The sequence below is a fragment of the Gorilla gorilla genome, chromosome 1 (assembly GCF_029281585.2).
Source record: "Gorilla gorilla gorilla isolate KB3781 chromosome 1, NHGRI_mGorGor1-v2.1_pri, whole genome shotgun sequence".
In the NCBI taxonomy this organism is placed as follows: domain Eukaryota; kingdom Metazoa; phylum Chordata; class Mammalia; order Primates; family Hominidae; genus Gorilla; species Gorilla gorilla.
This window is the reverse complement of record NC_073224.2, coordinates 218,980,728-218,999,020: the sequence shown is the minus strand read 5'-3', so window position 1 is coordinate 218,999,020 and position 18,293 is coordinate 218,980,728. Positions and strand designations below refer to the sequence as shown.

General features: G+C 37.8%; 1 protein-coding gene and 1 long non-coding RNA gene across 46 annotated transcripts in view; one reads left to right on the top strand and one right to left on the bottom strand.

The window, feature by feature from the left end:
- The window catches only part of EIF4G3 (eukaryotic translation initiation factor 4 gamma 3), a 365,343-nt gene that overhangs the window by 93,192 nt on the left and 253,858 nt on the right, over nt 1-18,293 (bottom strand). For all 34 annotated transcript variants that reach the window (XM_063702106.1, XM_031011513.3, XM_055386789.2 and 31 more), the window contains one exon: nt 797-885. In XM_063702106.1, the coding sequence (XP_063558176.1) occupies nt 797-885 (89 nt within the window). The remainder of the gene's footprint in view (nt 1-796; nt 886-18,293) is intronic.
- LOC134757775 (uncharacterized) overlaps nt 1-18,293 on the top strand; it is a 39,773-nt gene that overhangs the window by 464 nt on the left and 21,016 nt on the right. For 7 of the 12 annotated variants that reach the window (XR_010132231.1, XR_010132236.1, XR_010132230.1 and 4 more), the window contains exons 2-6: nt 2,049-2,107; nt 5,476-5,554; nt 9,022-9,092; nt 12,743-12,968; nt 15,379-15,458. This is a non-coding gene — a long non-coding RNA (uncharacterized lncRNA). Of the gene's footprint in view, nt 1-301; nt 403-2,048; nt 2,108-5,475; nt 5,555-9,021; nt 9,093-10,276; nt 10,598-11,415; nt 11,573-12,742; nt 12,969-15,378; nt 15,501-18,293 lie in introns of those variants that run through there. The other 5 variants (XR_010132247.1, XR_010132244.1, XR_010132239.1 and 2 more) reach the window with 5 other exon arrangements.

Sequence of the window (18,293 nt, the reverse complement as noted above, 5' to 3'; positions counted from 1 at the left end):
TGTTTTAATCTGAAGCAAAATCTCGCATGGCTTATTTTAAGACAGACAAACCATATGAAGAAAAGTTATGTTTCTGGGATGCAGTTAACAGATGACAGATTCAAAATCAATTTCTTTATAATGTACTAGATGAATTCTACCACCATTACTAATGGTATTTTTAAAAACTCTCCATTTTTGTTTACCAGATTATCTTTCTATCCAGTTAATACAAACAAAAGTTCTAGTTGGGGGAAGAGGAAAGTTAACCAAAAACTGTCATTTTATTTATTTATTTGAGATTATGTTTCACTGTGTTGCCCAGGCTGGAGTGCAGTGGCATGATCACATCTCACTGCAGCCTCCACCTCCAGGGCTCAAGCAATCCTCCCACCTGAGCCTCCCGAGTAGCTGGGACCACAGGTATGCGCCACCATGTGTGGCTAATATTTTAAAACATTTTTGTACAGTCAAGGTCTCCTTATGTTGCCCAGGTGGTCTCAAACTCCTGGGTTCCAGTGATCATCCTGCCTTCACCTCACAAAGTGCTGGGATTACAGTTGTTAGCCACTGTGCCTGGCCAAGTTTGTTATTTTAAAAGAGGTATTTTGAAAGAAAAATAAGAATTCAATGAAATCAAACATGTTACTAAAAATCTGTTTAAAATTCTAATATAAAATGGACTTAAAACAATTAGTCTCTGAGCTTGATATATTAAGTTTTGCTTGGAAAACTATTTCAATAAATAGGTATAAACACATACCTGTCTATGAAATGGCACCACTGCTCTGACTATGAACTTAAGAGATTTGCTTACCTCCAATTCTGCCTCTAACATCTCTTCAGTGGTTCGGGTCCGATCTTTTGGTTTCTTCCATGTCTTTGGTACAGTTATAGCTATTTGAGCTGAAATACAAGATCAGGCCCATTACTTGCCACTGCAAAGTCATTCTGAGAAATATTAGGTCTAAGTGATACCTATATTCAAATTAAGCAGGATAAAAGAGAACTTTACCTATACCAAACAAATAGTTGGCTGATCAAGTGAACAATTGTGTAGTAGCCCAGAGATTGCAACATCAAGTGTTGTGGGTACAAACTCGTAGCTTTCTAACCAGTGGCCTGTGTTCTTCCCATTTCATGGTTAGAAATACCCCAGCATGTAATTCAACATGTGATGAGTACATACATAAGAAAACTGACTTGTGATCCAGTTCTAGACCTGGGTCTACTTCTATTCATCAACTACGTGAACTTAAGCAAGTCACAGGTCTCAGGCCCCTACATTACTCAGCTATAAAGTATAAGAGTGAGACTAGATATCTAAAGTTACTTCAAGCAATAAAAAATAATACGCTCAGGATTCCGTTATTTTTAAGTTTTCTAGACAACAAAAGGATACTTCAATTAAGGTTTCATTAGATAGGCAGCATTTCTAAAACATTCTGTTTTCATCTCAGATCAATACTGTTTGCCTAGCCTTTCATATTGATAGAGTGAAAACTAAGAAAATAGATAATTTTTACTGAATTATTCCATTGTTTCAGATTTCTAGATTAAAGGATTAAGTTTACAAAGGGCTTTAAAAAATTCATCTGGCTTACAAATTCCACAGAATCATGGGTGTATAAGTGAAAGACATTTTAACCATCAGATAGTAAGCTGATGATATTAAACTGCTTCTACAGAGGGCAACTTATGAATCAATAGACAGGAGTGAGGTACTATAGAAGGATGAACAAGGAGAAGAGTTAAAGAAAGGCCACTTAATAGGGAACATTACCAAAAGCAAATAAACACAAAGCTAAAGGGTATCATCTAATCTGATTCCCTACAGATCTATAAGATAATTCACTGAGACTCTGGGACAGTCTCATCTTTTTTGGTATGACAGTAGAACGTGCACACACACTTTTTGGTGGAACACACACTTTTTGGGGGAACAAGAAAAAGGAGACGTTTAATATTAATTTTTTTCCTCAAAATTACTGTACCATCTTAAAAAATACTCTGCATGTCTTCTTTGTTATACACATCTCACACCAATTATTCTTTTTTCTTCCCCTCAGGAACCATTAAGGAAACACTAATAGACCAGCTGACATTCTTCCTTTGTGTCCTACTCAAGGTAAATTTTTTCAAAGGATGGAAACCATGGGTGGGTTTAAATTTGCTATTGTCTCACAGGCTTCTACTGAATACATATATTCGGCAGTTGTCTCTTTGCATTTTTTGTGGATCTTCTGATTTGATATAACCAGTCTGTTAAATGCGCTTCCTCCAAAATTCTTGTGATTTTCAACTCTGCTTCTATAGCTGCATCTTTTTAGGAGTTATAGAGTTCAGAGAATCTGTAATTTTATTTTGTTTTGCATTTGTATGAATTTAGCTCTAAATCCCATTCATGGAAAAGAGGAAGAACAATTTTTTGGAGGATTTTGGGGGCTCAAATATAAGCTCAAAAGGAACTCCCTCTAAACAACAAAAAACAAAGATAAACTTTTCTTTCCACAAATATATCAAATATACTCAACCCCAAAACATGAAACAAAATATTTCTTCCTTCAGTAATATAACATATTTAACATACTTGGAAAAAAAACAGCTACTGAGCCAGTGAGAATTGTTACTCATCTTGTTTAAGTGGCTATTTAAAGTCTTGATTTAAAACAATAATTCAGAAAAAGAGGGACAGAAAGAGCACAAACTTTTTTTTTTTTTTTTTTTTTTTGAGACAGAGTCTCGCTTTGTTGCCCAGGCTGAAGTGCAGTGGCGCGATCTCGGCTCACTGCAAGCTCCGCCTCCCGGGTTCACGCCATTCTCCTGCCTCAGCCTCCCCAGTAGCTGGGACTACAGGCGCCCGCCACCACGCCCGGCTAATTTTTTGTATTTTTAGTAGAGATGGGGTTTCACTGGAGCACAGACTTCTTTAGGAGACACTTAGTCCTTAAAAAAAACTGGATACACACACACACACACACACACACACACACACACACACACACACACCCCCCCCCCCCCCCCCCCCCCAATGCCCAGTGAGGTTGGGGCATATATCCCTTCTCCTACATTTACTGATAGAAAGGTGCAGTAAAATTTGGGTGTGCTGAGGAATGAAGGGGGAGAAAAGGGAGTAGAAGGGAAGCAGTCAGGAAGAAAAAGGGAGAGGGAAGACAAAGAGTGACACAGATTTTCATGACAATTAACACTGATTAAACTAGAATGGGGGAATTAAATTTAAGATACTGTCTTAGATTTGTTCTTTACTTTCCAGTTCATTGCACAGGGAGGGCACTCGAATTTGTTGACTGAACAAATAATAGCAGTTCTAGGCAAAGGCAGTATTATTAACCTTCCCAAGGCAAAGACATAGATTGTTTCCTCCTTGTCTTGTATTAAAGCATGACAGGACAAGCAACAGTCTCTGCATAGGATTCATAATTACCTGGACTCCCCCACCTAAGAACTAAACTCTTACAGACACATTTAATTTCAACTACATTAAAATATGAATAAAAACAAAAATACAAAAAGGTAATGCTGATTTCAAGATTTTTGCCAATTTTTAAAAAAATTTTATTATTATTATACTTTAAGTTTTAGGGTACATGTGCACAACCTGCAGGTTTGTTACATATGTATACATGTGCCATGTTGCTGTGCTGCACCCATTAACTCGTCATTTAGCATTAGGTATATCTCCTAATGCTATCCCTCCCCCCTCCCCCCACCCCACAACAGTCCCCGGTGTGTGATGTTCCCCTTCCTGTGTCCATATGTTCTCATTGTTCAATTCCCACCTATGAGTGAGAACATGTGGTGTTTGGTTTTTTTTGTCCTTGCGATATTTTGCTGAGAATGATGGTTTCCAGTTTCATCCATGTCCCTACAAAGGACATGAACTCATCATTTTTTATGGCTGCATAGTATTCCATGGTGTATATGTGCCACATTTTCTTAATCCAGTCTATCATTGTTGGACATTTAGGTTGGTTCCAAGTCTTTGCTATTGTGAATAGTGCTGCTATAAACATACATGTGCATGTGTCTTTATAGCAGCATGATTTATAATCCTTTTGGTATATACCCAGTAATGGGATGGCTGGGTCAAATGGTATTTCTAGTTCTAGATCCCTGAGGAAATCGCCACACTGACTTCCACAATGGTTGAACTAGTTTACAGTCCCACCAACAGTGTAAAAGTGTTCCTATTTCTCCACATCCTCTCCAGCACCTGTTGTTTCCTGACTTTTTAATGATCGCCATTCTAACTGGTGTGAGATAGTATCTCATTGTGGTTTTGATTTGCATTTCTCTGATGGCCAGTGATGATGAGCATTTTTTCATGTGTTTTTTGGCTGCATAAATGTCTTCTTTTGAGAAGTGTCTGTTCATATCCTTTGCCCACTTTTTGATGGGGTTGTTTTTTTCTTGTAAATTTGTTTGAGTTCATTGTAGATTCTGGATATTAGCCCTTTGTCAGATGAGTAGGTTGATTTTTGCAAATTTTTATGCTATTGGAACAAAATGTTTTTCTTCAGGGATGTTTTGTAAAACGTCTAATGGACAAATTAACAGACATGTTTAATCATTGGGCTTTAGGGAGATTCTTTGTCTTCTCTCTATGTAAGTTTTAAAACTGTGCTACAGTTTACTGTTCCTACAGTTAATTGGAGGGAAACAATTTTTGATGTGTTACATCAAAAATTCTGTAACTGGAAAGGACTTCATCTTAAGATTTCAAAAAGAGTGCACCTTACAGTAACATTTTTCTGGTATCTGTAGGATGTAATACAAGTCATCCCCATAAATGGAAGAGTCTCTTAGTTTTTCATTTACTTTTTATGTGGGCTTAACTGGATTCAAATTGTTACTCCTGCAAATTAAGACCTAACAACTATCCCTATACAACCTAAGACATAAACACTGGACTTGGAGACTGAGGGCTAGGGCTAATGTAAAAGTTTCATAAACTTACCGGTTTTTATAAAACCCACATGTGTTTTTAGAAATAGTTTTCCCTGAAGTCTGAGGTAGTTAGAATATGGAGGCTGGGCGCAGTGGCTCACTTCTGTATTCCCAGCACTTTGGGAGGCCAAGGCAGGCAGATCACTTGAGGTCAAGAGTTCGAGACCAGCCTGGCCAACACATGGTGAAACCGTGCCTCTACTAAAAATACAAAAATTAGCCAGGCATGGTGGCATGTGCCTGTAATCCCAGCTACTCGGGAGTCTGAGGCAGGAGAATCGCTTGAACCTGGGAGATGGAGGTTGTAGTGAGCAGAGATCACGCCACTGCACTCCAGCCTGGGCGATCGAGCAAGACTCCATTTCAAAAAAAAAAAAAAAAATATGAAGAAAAACTTTTATGTAAAATTGTAGGTCTTAAAGGGATAGCAGAGTCAAGAGTAGTTAAGAGACAGGGATATAATGCATCCTGAGGAACTATTCTGTGTAGACACATGATCTAGAACATGCACTCTCTTTTTCTTTGCAGAAATATCAGCTCTTAAAGAAACTGCTAATAGTTAAGTCATGGTTTTTAGTCTAAAATCCTGACTCAGAAATGTTACACAGTAAGTACAAGAATGACAAACGTTACTGCTATCACTGGCATAATCTCCCTTTATCTAGATTATTTATTTATTCTAATCATAAAAAGATACACCCATTGAAGAGCACTTATAAAGTATAGACAGATATAAAGTTAAAAAAAAAAAACCTATGTGTTATCTTTTGAGACACTGTAAACATTTTGGGTTACTTTATTTCCGAGATTTAAAAAGCATAATTATAGGCACATCACCTATTTAGTTTTATACTGTTTTTTTTGTTTGTTTGTTTTTGTTTTTTTCCCCCACAAAACTTCAAACAAGAATTTATGCTTTATAGTTTTGGTCTTTGGGACTGTCCTAACAACAAATTAACTCTGTTAAAATTCTTATATATTCAATCTGCTAATTTTTTTTTTTTTTTTTTTTTGGAGACATGGTCTTCCTTTGTTGCCCAGGCTGGAGTACAGTGGCATGAACTTGGCTCACTGTAGCCCCAGACTCCTGGGCCCAAGTGATTCTCCCACCTCAGCCTCCCCAGTAGCTGGGACCACAGGTACCCGCAACCATGCCCGGCTAATTTTTTTAATGTTTTGTAGAGATGGTCTCTTACCATGTTGTCCAGGCTAGTCTGGAACTCCTGGGCTCAAGTGATCCTCCTGACTTGGCCTCCCAAAGTGCTGGGATTACAGGAGTGAGCCACTGCCACACTTGACCCAATCTGCTAAATTTTGATTAAGTGGTTAAAAGCTAGTAATTAGTGCTACGTAGCAGGATAATTTGAAAGCAATCAATTAATAGGGAGACAATCAAAATTAAAAAAGATTCTAAAAAGATGAATAGGCAGTGAAGAACTATAAAAGAGCTAAATGGACATGATTCTAAAAATTAAGACATTTTATTCAAAAGTAAATAGGAACTAAAAAAACCTTCTTGGCTGGGCATGGTGGCTCCCGCCTGGAATCCCAGCACTTTGGGATGCCAAGGTGGGCAGATCATGAGGTCAGGAGTTCAAGACCAGCCTGGCCAACATAGTGAAATCCCATCTCTACTAAAAATACAAAAATTAGCCAGGCGTGGTGGCAGGCCTCCGTAATCCCAGCTACTCAGGAGGCTGAGGTAGGAGAATCACTTGAACCTGGGAGGTGGAGGTTGCAGTGAGCCAAGATTATGCCACTGCACTCAGCCTGGGCGACAGTGTGAGACTCCGACTCAAAAAAACAAAAACAAAAACAAAACAAAACAAAAAACCTTGATTATCTTTAGAAAATCCACATAAGGATAAAATTAAACTGGTCAAGTTTCACATCTACCGTCAACAGGCAAATCACAGCACAGATTTTTATGAGCCACTTCTAGTAGCAAGGATTTGGATTCAGGCTAATGAGACTAAATGGGATTTTTAGAGAGTAGGTTAAGGTTAAAAAACAGAAAAGGGTAAAAAATACAAAATTATACCTACACTTCATTTATAACCATGTAAAATATTTATGTAAAAACTGGAAGGAAACAAAGAAAAGTTTAACACTAATATGCAGGCTACATACTTGAACAATAAGTGGTTTCTCTTTGTTCTTCAATGCTTGTAATGATAATTTTAAATTGGGAGAAATAAAAAAGTAAAACTTTTAAAGTTGATTTTCATTCACTATTTCAAATTCTGTTTTATCCTGTATGACTAATCCACTTTAGTCTTGTTATAGATTTTAGGATAGATTGCTCTTTATAAAAATACTATTGGAACACATTCTTAAAACAGTTAATTTTACTGGGCAGATTACAATTTTGTGTATGATTCTGATCTCCAGAGGATCTGGAGAACTTACGGAGTTCATAGAGAGTACTCATTTTATACCCGAAAAAATGAAAAACCAAAAATAGCATCATTCCACGTAGGTTAAAAGAATGTAAAAGAGGTTGAGAGCGGTGGCTCATGCCTGTAATCCCAACACTTTTGGAGGCTGAGGAGGGAAGACTGCTTGAGGCCAGGAGTTCAAGACCAGCCTAGGCAACAAAGTGAGACCTCTACAAAAAATTAAAAAATTAGCCAGGCACGGGGTACAAGCTTGTCATCCCAGCTTCTCAGGAGGCTAAAGTAGGTGGATCACTTGAGCCCAGGAGTTGGAGTTGCAGGGAGCGATGACCGTGCCACTGTACTCTAGCGTGGGTAACAGACTGAGACCCTGCCTCAAAAAAAAAAAAAAAGAATGTAAAAGCGCTAACTACATAAGACAGGTAAATCTTTAATCCCAGAGTATCCTACTATTAGCTATGCAACAATATAGATCTGACAGCAATTTTTAGATAAACTTGATATTGCTTCTCTTTACTAACTTATTTATTAATCAGGTAGTCATCCAAGTAAGTTGTAAGAGTTTAACATTTTTTCTATTTCCTTGGTATAATAAAGAGATCTTTATTTTCCTTTTATTTCCTTTCTCTCTCCCTTTTCTTAGATCTTTAGCTAAAGAACACTTGTGGTTAATTGCAAACACTTCCTCTACCCCTTATATAAATATAAATATAGATAGCTAGACTCTGTCACTTAAAAAAATAAAATAAAAATAAAATATACTGCACTCCAGCCTGGATGACAGAGTGAGGCTCTGTCTCTAAAAAAATAAGGCCAGGTATGGTGGCTCATGCCACCATGAGGTCAAGATTGGAGCACTGCTTGAGCCTAGAAGTTCAAGACCAGCCTGGGCAACACAGGGAGACCCCATCTCTACAAAATAATTAAAAAATTAGCCAGGTGTAGTGTCATGCACCTGTGGTCCAAGCTACTCAGGAGGCTGAGGCAAGAAGATTGCCCAAGCCCGGGACATTGAGGCTGCAGTGAGCTGTGATCACACCACTGCACTCTAGCCTGGGTGAAAGAGTGAGACTTGGTCTCAAGATAAAATTTTTAAAAAATTAATAAAGCTGTTTTATTTTCTACATTTGTGGAGATAATTTTCTGGGTTGGCCTGAAGCGCCTGAATTGTGCAGATTAGCTGAAGATCTTGTGGCCACATAACGGCTAGGTAAGAGACTCTGAATTACAAAAAAGTCTCCCTTGTAGCTCCACATGCTTTTGGAATACAACATAAACTCCCTAGTTCCAAGGTTTGAAATTAATGTGTCCAGAGTCTGGGTCTCTTAGACTGAAGTGACACAAAACTGAGACTACGAAGACTTTCCAAGTATAGACACTTCACTAATGCTCAGGGAACAGCCCCAGTGCATTGTCACAGAGTTGTGCATAAACAAAGTAGAATATTCTAATAATGGAACTTTCAGTGAGAGTTCCCATCCTTATCACCTGGTTTTAATCCCTTCTCATCCATTCTTGATATATTTTGACAATTTTTACTTTTTTCCAAGTTTTGAGATCTACAAGTTGGCACTAAATCATTCTGATTAGATAATATGCAAGAACTTTGTCCCTCTAGAGTTCCTATAGGCTGTGAATCCTATTCTGTCCCAAATCACCACCTCTTTTCCTTTCACAGATCTTCATGGGAATCTAGGAAAATGTGATGATTTATCTAAGAAACTAAGGTGGCACAAAGAAGAAACCCAGGTGAGAGGATAAATTTTACAATGAAGATGTAATGACCTGAAAAGAATAACAATGGTGATGAAATATGTAAGAATGATGGGCCACTGAGAGATGGCAACCAAAAGAAACACTTGAGAGTTAGGTCTAGTGTTTTTCCGCATCTTCTCAGAGGTTGTTATTTGAAATGTATGTTGACTTGGTAATTAGGCTTCCCATGGTATGACAAAATCTTTCTGCTCTATCACTACTTCACAAAGAGCTTGAATTACATGAGTTAGTTTGGTGAGGTCCTAGCACTAGAAACAAAACAGTATAATAAAATGAGGAAACTAGACTTAAATTCTATCAAAAACAGCCATTTCACTTGGGGAGGACAAGGTGGGTGAATTACTTGAGGCCAGGAGTTCCAAGACTAGCCTGAGCAACATAGTGAGACACCATCTCTACAAAAAAAATTTTTTTAATTAGCTGGGTGTGGTGGCTTGTGTCTTTAGTCCTAGCTGCTTAGGAGGCTGAGGCAGGAGGATTGCTTGAGCCCAAGGGTTGATGGTTATATGATCGTATTACTGTACCCCACCCTGTGTGACAGAGCAAGAACCTGTCTCTAAAAATAACGAAGCCAGATATCTATAACACAATTTAAATTGTTTTACTTCTAGCTTTCAGGTTAAATATCAAAGTAAAAGTCAAATCCAGGTTTAGTAATTTTATTTATATCCTCAATAACCACCTTTTGGTTTTATAAATTTTTTCCCTGTTTTCTTGTTATTTGTTACATTTGTTTCCTATCTGTATTATTTCCTTCCTTCTACTTTTTCTGTGTTTGTTCTTCTTTTAATAATTTCTTAAGATGAAAGTTGAGGTCAATAATTAGAATTTTTTTTTTTTTTTTTTTTGAGACGGAGTCTTGCTCTGTCACCCAGCCTGGAGTGCAGTGGTGCGATCTCAGCTCACTGCAAGCTCTGCCTCCCGGGTTCACGCCATTCTCCTGCTTCAGCCTCCTCAGCAGCTGGGACTACAGGCGCACGCCGCCACGCCTGGATAATTTTTTTGTATTTTTAGTAGAGACGGGGTTTCACCGTGTTAGCCAGGATGGTCTCAATCTCCTGACCTCGTGATCTGCCCGCCTCGGCCTCCCAAAGTGCTGGGATTACAGGCATGAGCCACCACGTCCTGCCTTTTTTTTTTTTTTTCTTTTCTAACAGTTGCAGTTAGTGATGTAAATTTCCATCTATGTACTGCTTTAGCAGTGTGGTAGGCAGAATAATGGACCACACCAAAGATGCCAACGTCTTAATGCTTTTAACCTTGTGAATACGTAGCCCTACCTGGCAAAACTGACTTTACAAATGTGATAATAAAGGATCTTGTGATGAGGAGACTATTATCCTGGATTAACCCAGTGGATCCAATGTAATCGAAAGGCTCATTACAAGCAAAAGAGGGAGGTAGGAGAAACACAGAGAGATTTGAAGATGCTATGTTGCTGGCTTTGAAGATGGAGGAAGGGGACACAGCCAAAGAATGTAAGCAGTCTCTAACAGATAAAAAAGACAAAGGAATAGATTCTTCCACAGAGCCTCCAGAGGAGTCATAGACCTGATGACACCTTGATTTTTGGCCCAAATGAAACCCATTTTGGACTTCTGACATCCAAAACTGTAAGATAATTAATATGTATTGTTTAAGCCATTATGTTTGTGGTGATTACAACAGCAATAGAAAATAGAAAATGGGTGGGTTTTCATTTTCATTCGGTTCAAAATATTTTATAATTTCATTTCTGATTTCTTCTTTGACCTCTGCGTTATTTAAAAGTGTGTTAGTTTCTAAACATATGGGGGATTTTCCAGAGATATTTTTCTCATTGATTTCCAACTTGAATCCTTTTAAAGTTATTAAGCCTCGTTTCTGGAACCACAATATGGTCTATCTTGGTAAATCTTCAATTTGTATTTGAAAAGAATGTGTATCTACTGTTCGAATGTTTAGTCAATTAAATCAAGTTGGCTGACTGTGCTATTCCAGCTCCTAGGTCCTTACTAGTTTTCTGTTTACTGGTTCTACCAATTCTGTGTTTTCCAGTTATGTCGATCCCTTATCTCTACTTTTTGAATATGTGAAATACAGTTATAGCAACCGTATCTAATAACCCTCTAATGATTTTGTCTGCTAATTCTAGGCATGTCAGTTGTGAGTTTCAATCGATTTGTTTTCTCCTCATCATGGGTCATATTGTTTTCATGGTGTCACTGGGCCAAAAAGCAAGAAGATATCATCAGGTCTGTGACTCCTCTGGAGGCTCTGTGGAAGAATCTATTCCCTTGTCTTTTTTATCTGTTAGAGACTGTTTGGATTCTTTGCAAATACTTGAGGAAGAAACAATATCAATTTTACACCAACTCTCCCAGAATATTGAAGGAGAAAACTCACTAACTCATCATTTGAGGTCTGCGTCGTTACCCAGATACCTAAACATGACAATCACCAGAAAACTACAGGTGAACATCCCTTATAAATTTAAATACAAACCCTCCGCCCCTGAAAAAAAAAACACTAAATAAAATTTTAGCAAGTAAAATTGAACAATACAGAAAAAGAAAAAAAATGTGATGGCCAAGTTTTATCCCAGGGAAGCAGGTTGGTTTAATATTCAAATGTCAAATATTTTCAAATAAGCAGTTAATAAACAAAAAAGAAAACCATATGATTTACTAACAAATGTAGGAAAAGCAATTGATAAAATCCAATTTATATTCTTGACTAAAATAATTTCTCAGCAATCTAGAAATAAAAACGAAATTCCTCATCTAGATAATAAAAAACTGACAGTTAACATCATACTTAATGGTAAAAGATTGAATGATTTCTCCCTGAGATCAGAACAAGACAATGTTTACTTTTACCACTTCTATTCAACATTGTATTGAAGGTTCCAGCTAGTGCAGTAAGTCAAGAAAAATAAATAAAGGGTGCATCCAGCTGGAAATGAAGTAAATTTGTCTTTGTTCAAACAAGATGATTATCCACATAGAAAAATCCAAAGGAATCTCTATGAAACAGCTAACAAGACTAGGAAGTATACTTAGCAAGGTTGCAGGACATGAAACTGATATATAAAAATCTATTACATATTGTATTTCCATATACTAGTAACAAAAATTGAAATAAAAAACCATGTACACGAGCATCTAAAGATATAAATTTGACAAAAGATACAAAAAACCTATACACTAGAAACTCCAAACCATTATTTAGAGAATTAAAGAATACTTTAAAAAATGCCTCTGGGAGGCCGAGGCAGGCAGATCACGAGGTCAGGAGATCGAGACCATCCCAGCTAACACGGTGAAACCCCATCTCTACTGAAAATACAAAAAATTAGCCCGGGCGTGGTGGTGGGCACCTGTAGTCCCAGCTACTCGGGAGGCTGAGGCAGGAGAATGGCGTGAACCCGGGAGGCGGAGGTTGCAGTGAGCCGAGATCGTGCCATTGCACTCCAGCCTGAGCAATAGAGCGAGACTCTGTCCCAAAAAAAAACAAAAACAAAAACAAAAAAAAACAAAAGCAAAATATACCGTGTTCATGGGTCAGAAGACTCAATATTGCAAGATGTCAATTCTGTCTACAGTGTCAATGCAAATCAAATTTCAACTGTCTTTTTTTTGCAGGAAAAAATATAGAAAAAAACTGATTATAAAATGAATCTAGAAAAACAAAGGACCTAGAATGGCCAAAACAACTTTGAAAAAGAAGAATGAAGTTGGAGGGCTTAATACTCGGATTTTAAGACTTATTACAAAGCTTCTCTATCACGACCGTGTGGTATGAGCAACAAGAAAAGACAACCGGATCAACTGAAAAAAATAGAGAATCCATTCAATCGACTCTCATTATGTATGCACAACGTATTTATAGAAGTGGTACAAAGGAGATTTAGCAGAAATAAGATAGCCTGAAATTTTCAGACATTACTGGTGGGAATATAAAATGGCAAATGTACTTTGGAAAATGACTTACAATTTCCTAAAAATTAATACACACCTATATATAACCCTGCCATTTCATATATACATATTCACCCAAGAAAAATGACAGCTTATGTCCATACAAAGACTTGTACACAGGTGCTCACAGCAACTTTATTTGTAATAGCCCCAAACTGGAAACAGCCAAAATGTCTATCAATAGGTTAACAAACAGACAAATTGTGGCAAATCCATACTCGGCAATTTTTAAAAATGAGCTCTTTACATACTCAACAACATATATAAACATGCTGAATGAAAGAAGCCCGTCAGGCTGGGCATGGTGGTTCATGCCTTTAATCCCATCACTTTGGGAGCCCAAGGCAGGTGGATTGCTTAAGCCCAGAGTTTGAGATCAGCCTGGGCAACATGGCGAAACGGTCTCTACAAACAACAACAAACAAACAGCAAAAAATTAGCCAGACATTGTAGTGCACGCCTGTTGTCCCAGCTACTTGGGAGGCTGAGGCAGGAGGATGTGTTGAACCTGGGAGGTCAAGGCTGCAGTGGGCTGTGATCGTGCCACTGCACTCCAACCTAGGTAACAGAGTGAGACCCTATCTCAGAAAGAAGCCAGACAAAAAACAGTTTATGCTTTCATTTACATAAGATTTCTAAAACGCAAAATAATCTGTAGTGACAAAAAACAGATCAGTGCTTCCCTGGCGATGAAGATGAGGGTAGTAGTGCAGGAGGGAGGGATTTACAAAACAGGCATAAGAAAAATTTTGGGTGATAAATACAATTATAGTTATCGTTTATATAGAGCATGTTCCTGTTAAAAGTGATCAAATATTTTATGTGTACATTAACCTTACATCAACTATACCTCAATAGAAATACTGAAGTGTTCTGGGTGGTTTCTGAAGTACCTAAAACATTAGCATTTCCATATATCTATTACACAACTATCAAAATACGATAATGTATGTTTACTGACATAAAAACATTTCTATGACATACTGTTTTTACAAGGCTTTAAAATTATATATAGTTATTTTTCCATTTACAAAGGTAAATATATAATCTGTACATCTAAGTAGTGGGATTCCAAGGGCTTTTTTCTTCCTCCTAATTTCTGTTGCCTTTTATCTTTTACTTTTTGTTTTTAATGACAAATGTGTCCACTTAAACAAAGGTAATATCCCTCTCTCCCAACTAGCCATTTCTACTTGCCTGAGGTGAACCTTGCCTCAGTACTCTGTGTCTGATATATAGTCTTCTACACCATCATGGCTCATACAAATAATCACAACCCTATATACAAGTTTATTATTTATTTTTTAGACAGGGTATCTCTCTGTGGCTCAGGCTGGAGTGCACTGGCGCAGTCATGGCTCACTACACTCTTGAATTACCGGGTTCAAGCAGTCCTCCTGCTTTGGCCTCTTGAGTAGCTGGGACCACAGTCACGTACCAGCACACTTTGCTAATTTTTGTTTTTTTGTACAGATGGGTCTCCCTGTGTTGCCTAGGCTGGTCTCGAACTCCTGGCATCAAGCAATCCTTCCGTCATAGCCTCCCAAAGTGCTGGAATTACAGGCATGAGCCACAGCACCCAGCCACAAGTTTATCTTAAACAGAAAAATAGGGTCATAACTATATGAGTTATTCTTCAACATGCTTTATTTTCACTTAAAATCCCTCCTAGTGTCTAGTCATTATGCAAATACTAGTATGCAACATTTCTTTTGAAAAATCTTACGTTTTTGCTATTTTTCTTACCACGAAAACTTTTAAATATATCCTCCTAGTACCTTTTTTTTTTTTTTTTTTTTAAAGAGGCAGGTTCTCACTATGTTGCCCAGGCTGGTCTTCAACTCCTGGGCTCAAGTAATCCTCTGCCTCAGCCCCCTGAGCAGCTGAGATTATAGGTCTGAGCCACTGCACCCAGCCTATACTAGTAATTTTATTTCCAAATATAGACATTGTCAGATTTGGTTCCACAAAGGTTACTCATACTCCTCTCACAAATAAATGTGTGTTGGATTTTCTCCATTCTCACAAGTACTTTATATCTGGCAAACTAATAGCTTAAATGTGCTATTTCTACACTCACTAATGAGGTTAAGCATTTTTTCCTTTTTTTGTTTTTGGTTATTTGTTCTTTCTTTTCTGTGAATTTCCTATTCTCATCCTTTATCCAATCTTTCATTAGATGCTTTGTTTTCTTTTTAACCGACAGGTATTTTCCTAGACAGGTTAAACTTATACGTATTGTCTTTTGATTTCCTTTCTGCCAAGACAAAACCCAACATTTATTTATTCTTTTCTTTTAGACAGGGTCTCACTTTGTCGCCCAGGCTGAAGAACAGTGGCTCAATCACGGCAGACTGCAGCTTCAACTTCCCTGGTTCAGGTGATCCTCCCACCTCAGCCTCCCGTATAGCTGGAAGTACAGGTGCATGCCACCACACACCTGGCTAATTTTTGTATTGTAGAGACATGATTTCGTTATATTGTTCAGGCTGGTCTTGAAGTACTGGGCTCAACCAATCCACCCAACTTGACCTCCCGTAGTGATGGGATTACAGGTGTGAGCCACCAAGCCTGACCCCATATTTTTCTTATCATCATCAGTTTACATTGAATTTTCTCTAATCAACATATGCTAACTTTGAAAACAATACCAAAAGAAAAAATAATCAAAGAAAATATCCATTTTAACTAATCTGAAATTAAGGCAAGGAAAAGTCTTTTTTCTCTTGCCTTTAATATATATCATAAAGTAAATTAGAAGGGAGACACAGCGTCTACAAAGCCTATGATCTGGCATGTTTCTCCTCAGCTATTTTACTCTAGCTATGAATTTTGAGAATCACGAAGCAATACTATTTTTTAGAGACCCTTTTATAGAGAAGAAAATCAGAATGTTGTAATGATGTAGGCTATCCTTCTAAAGACACCAAAGTCAGAATGTTATTTTCTCTTGCGATGACTTCAGTTAGCCCTCTGGAGATAATTCTTTTTTTTTTTTTTAAGACGGAGTTTTGCTCGTTGCCCAGGCTGGAGTGCAATGGCGCAATCTGGGCTCACTACAACCTCCACCTCCCAGGTTCAAGTGATTCTCCTGCCTAAGCCTCCCAAGTAGCTGGGATTACAGGCACACACCACCACACCCAGCTAATTTTGTATTTTTAGTAGAGACAGGGTTTCTCCATGTTGGTCAGGCTGGTCTCAAACTCCCAACCTCAAGTGATCTGCCCGCCTCGACCTCCCAAAGTGCTGGGATTACAGGCATGAGTCACTGCGTCCGGTCGAGATATTTTATTGTACAAATAAAATTGATAGTGACATTTAACTAAGTTTTTAAAATAGGCAATTTATGTTTTAAATCACATATTTCAAGTAGACAAATTCCTGTAAATTTTCAAGCAAACTTTGATTTAATATATTTTATTCACATTCTTTTTTATTAGTAAAGATATGAGATAGCCTATTAATAAGGCATCATTATGGCACAAAAGTAAGTAGGAAGGGCAACAACTAAAACTGAAAATTATTATCACATTATGACTGGTGGTTGGATAGAAGAGAGAATAGAATAATAGAATATATTAGGCTTGTTCTCTGCTTTTAAGCGAGAAAGGTGATTCCTACTGCCAAGAACAGGAAGTCAGAATGACTTCCTTCAATTAATCTACCATGTAATAGGAACTGAGAGAATTCTAAGAGAAAGAGGCTTAAAAATTCCAGTAACATATATGGTAGACTTTCTTACTGATCAGAAGCTACCTGATTCTCACTGTACTCTGTTTCATCTCCTATTCTGACCAAAACTTCCACCGAGAGCTTGGGTTTTTTTTCCCCATTAACCTCAGTCCTGGGCCTTTAGGATTTTTACACCAACTCTCTTTGGTCACTCTCTAGAAATACTGTTTCAGAATGGCAGTGGCCCAGGTTTCCTGATAGTAAATGCAGGAACCATCCATTTATAGAGAAAGCTAAAGTCCCAATATTATTTTCAAAACCTTTTCTGCTAAAATATATTTTAGTAAGTCTGCCTCTCTGTTGCTCCTCCAAACAACATAACTGACTCATTTGAACAGCAATAATTATTATTTTTTTTTTTTAATTTTTTTTTTATTATACTTTAAGTTTTAGGGTACATGTGCACATTGTGCAGGTTAGTTACATATGTATACATGTGCCATTCTGGTGTGCTGCACCCACTAACTCGTCATCTAGCATTAGGTATATCTCCCAATGCTATCCCTCCCCCCTCCCCCCACCCCACAACAGTCCCCAGAGTGTGATATTCCCCTTCCTGTGTCCATGTGATCTCATTGTTCAATTCCCACCTATGAGTGAGAATATGCGGTGTTTGGTTTTTTGTTCTTGCGATAGTTTACTGAGAATGATGGTTTCCAGTTTCATCCATGTCCCTACAAAGGACATGAACTCATCATTTTTTATGGCTGCATAGTATTCCATGGTGTATATGTGCCACATTTTCTTAATCCAGTCTATCATTGTTGGACATTTGGGTTGGTTCCAAGTCTTTGCTATTGTGAATAATGCCGCAATAAACATACATGTGCATGTGTCTTTATAGCAGCATGATTTATAGTCCTTTGGGTATATACCCAGTAATGGGATGGCTGGGTCAAATGGTATTTCTAGTTCTAGATCCCTGAGGAATCGCCACACTGACTTCCACAATGGTTGAACTAGTTTACAGTCCCACCAACAGTGTAAAAGTGTTCCTATTTCTCCACATCCTCTCCAGCACCTGTTGTTTCCTGACTTTTTAATGATCGCCATTCTAACTGGTGTGAGATGATATCTCATAGTGGTTTTGATTTGCATTTCTCTGATGGCCAGTGATGATGAGCATTTTTTCATGTGTTTTTTGGCTGCATAAATGTCTTCTTTTGTGAAGTGTCTGTTCATGTCCTTCGCCCACTTTTTGATGGGGTTGTTTGTTTTTGGGAAAGGATTCCCTATTTAATAAATGGTGCTGGGAAAACTGGCTAGCCATATGTAGAAAGCTGAAACTGGATCCCTTCCTTACACCTTATACAAAAATCAATTCAAGATGGATTAAAGATTTAAACGTTAGACCTAAAAGCATAAAAACCCTAGAAGAAAACCTAGGCATTACCATTCAGGACATAGGCGTGGGCAAGGACTTCATGTCCAAAACACCAAAAGCAATGGCAACAAAAGACAAAATTGACAAATGGGATCTAAT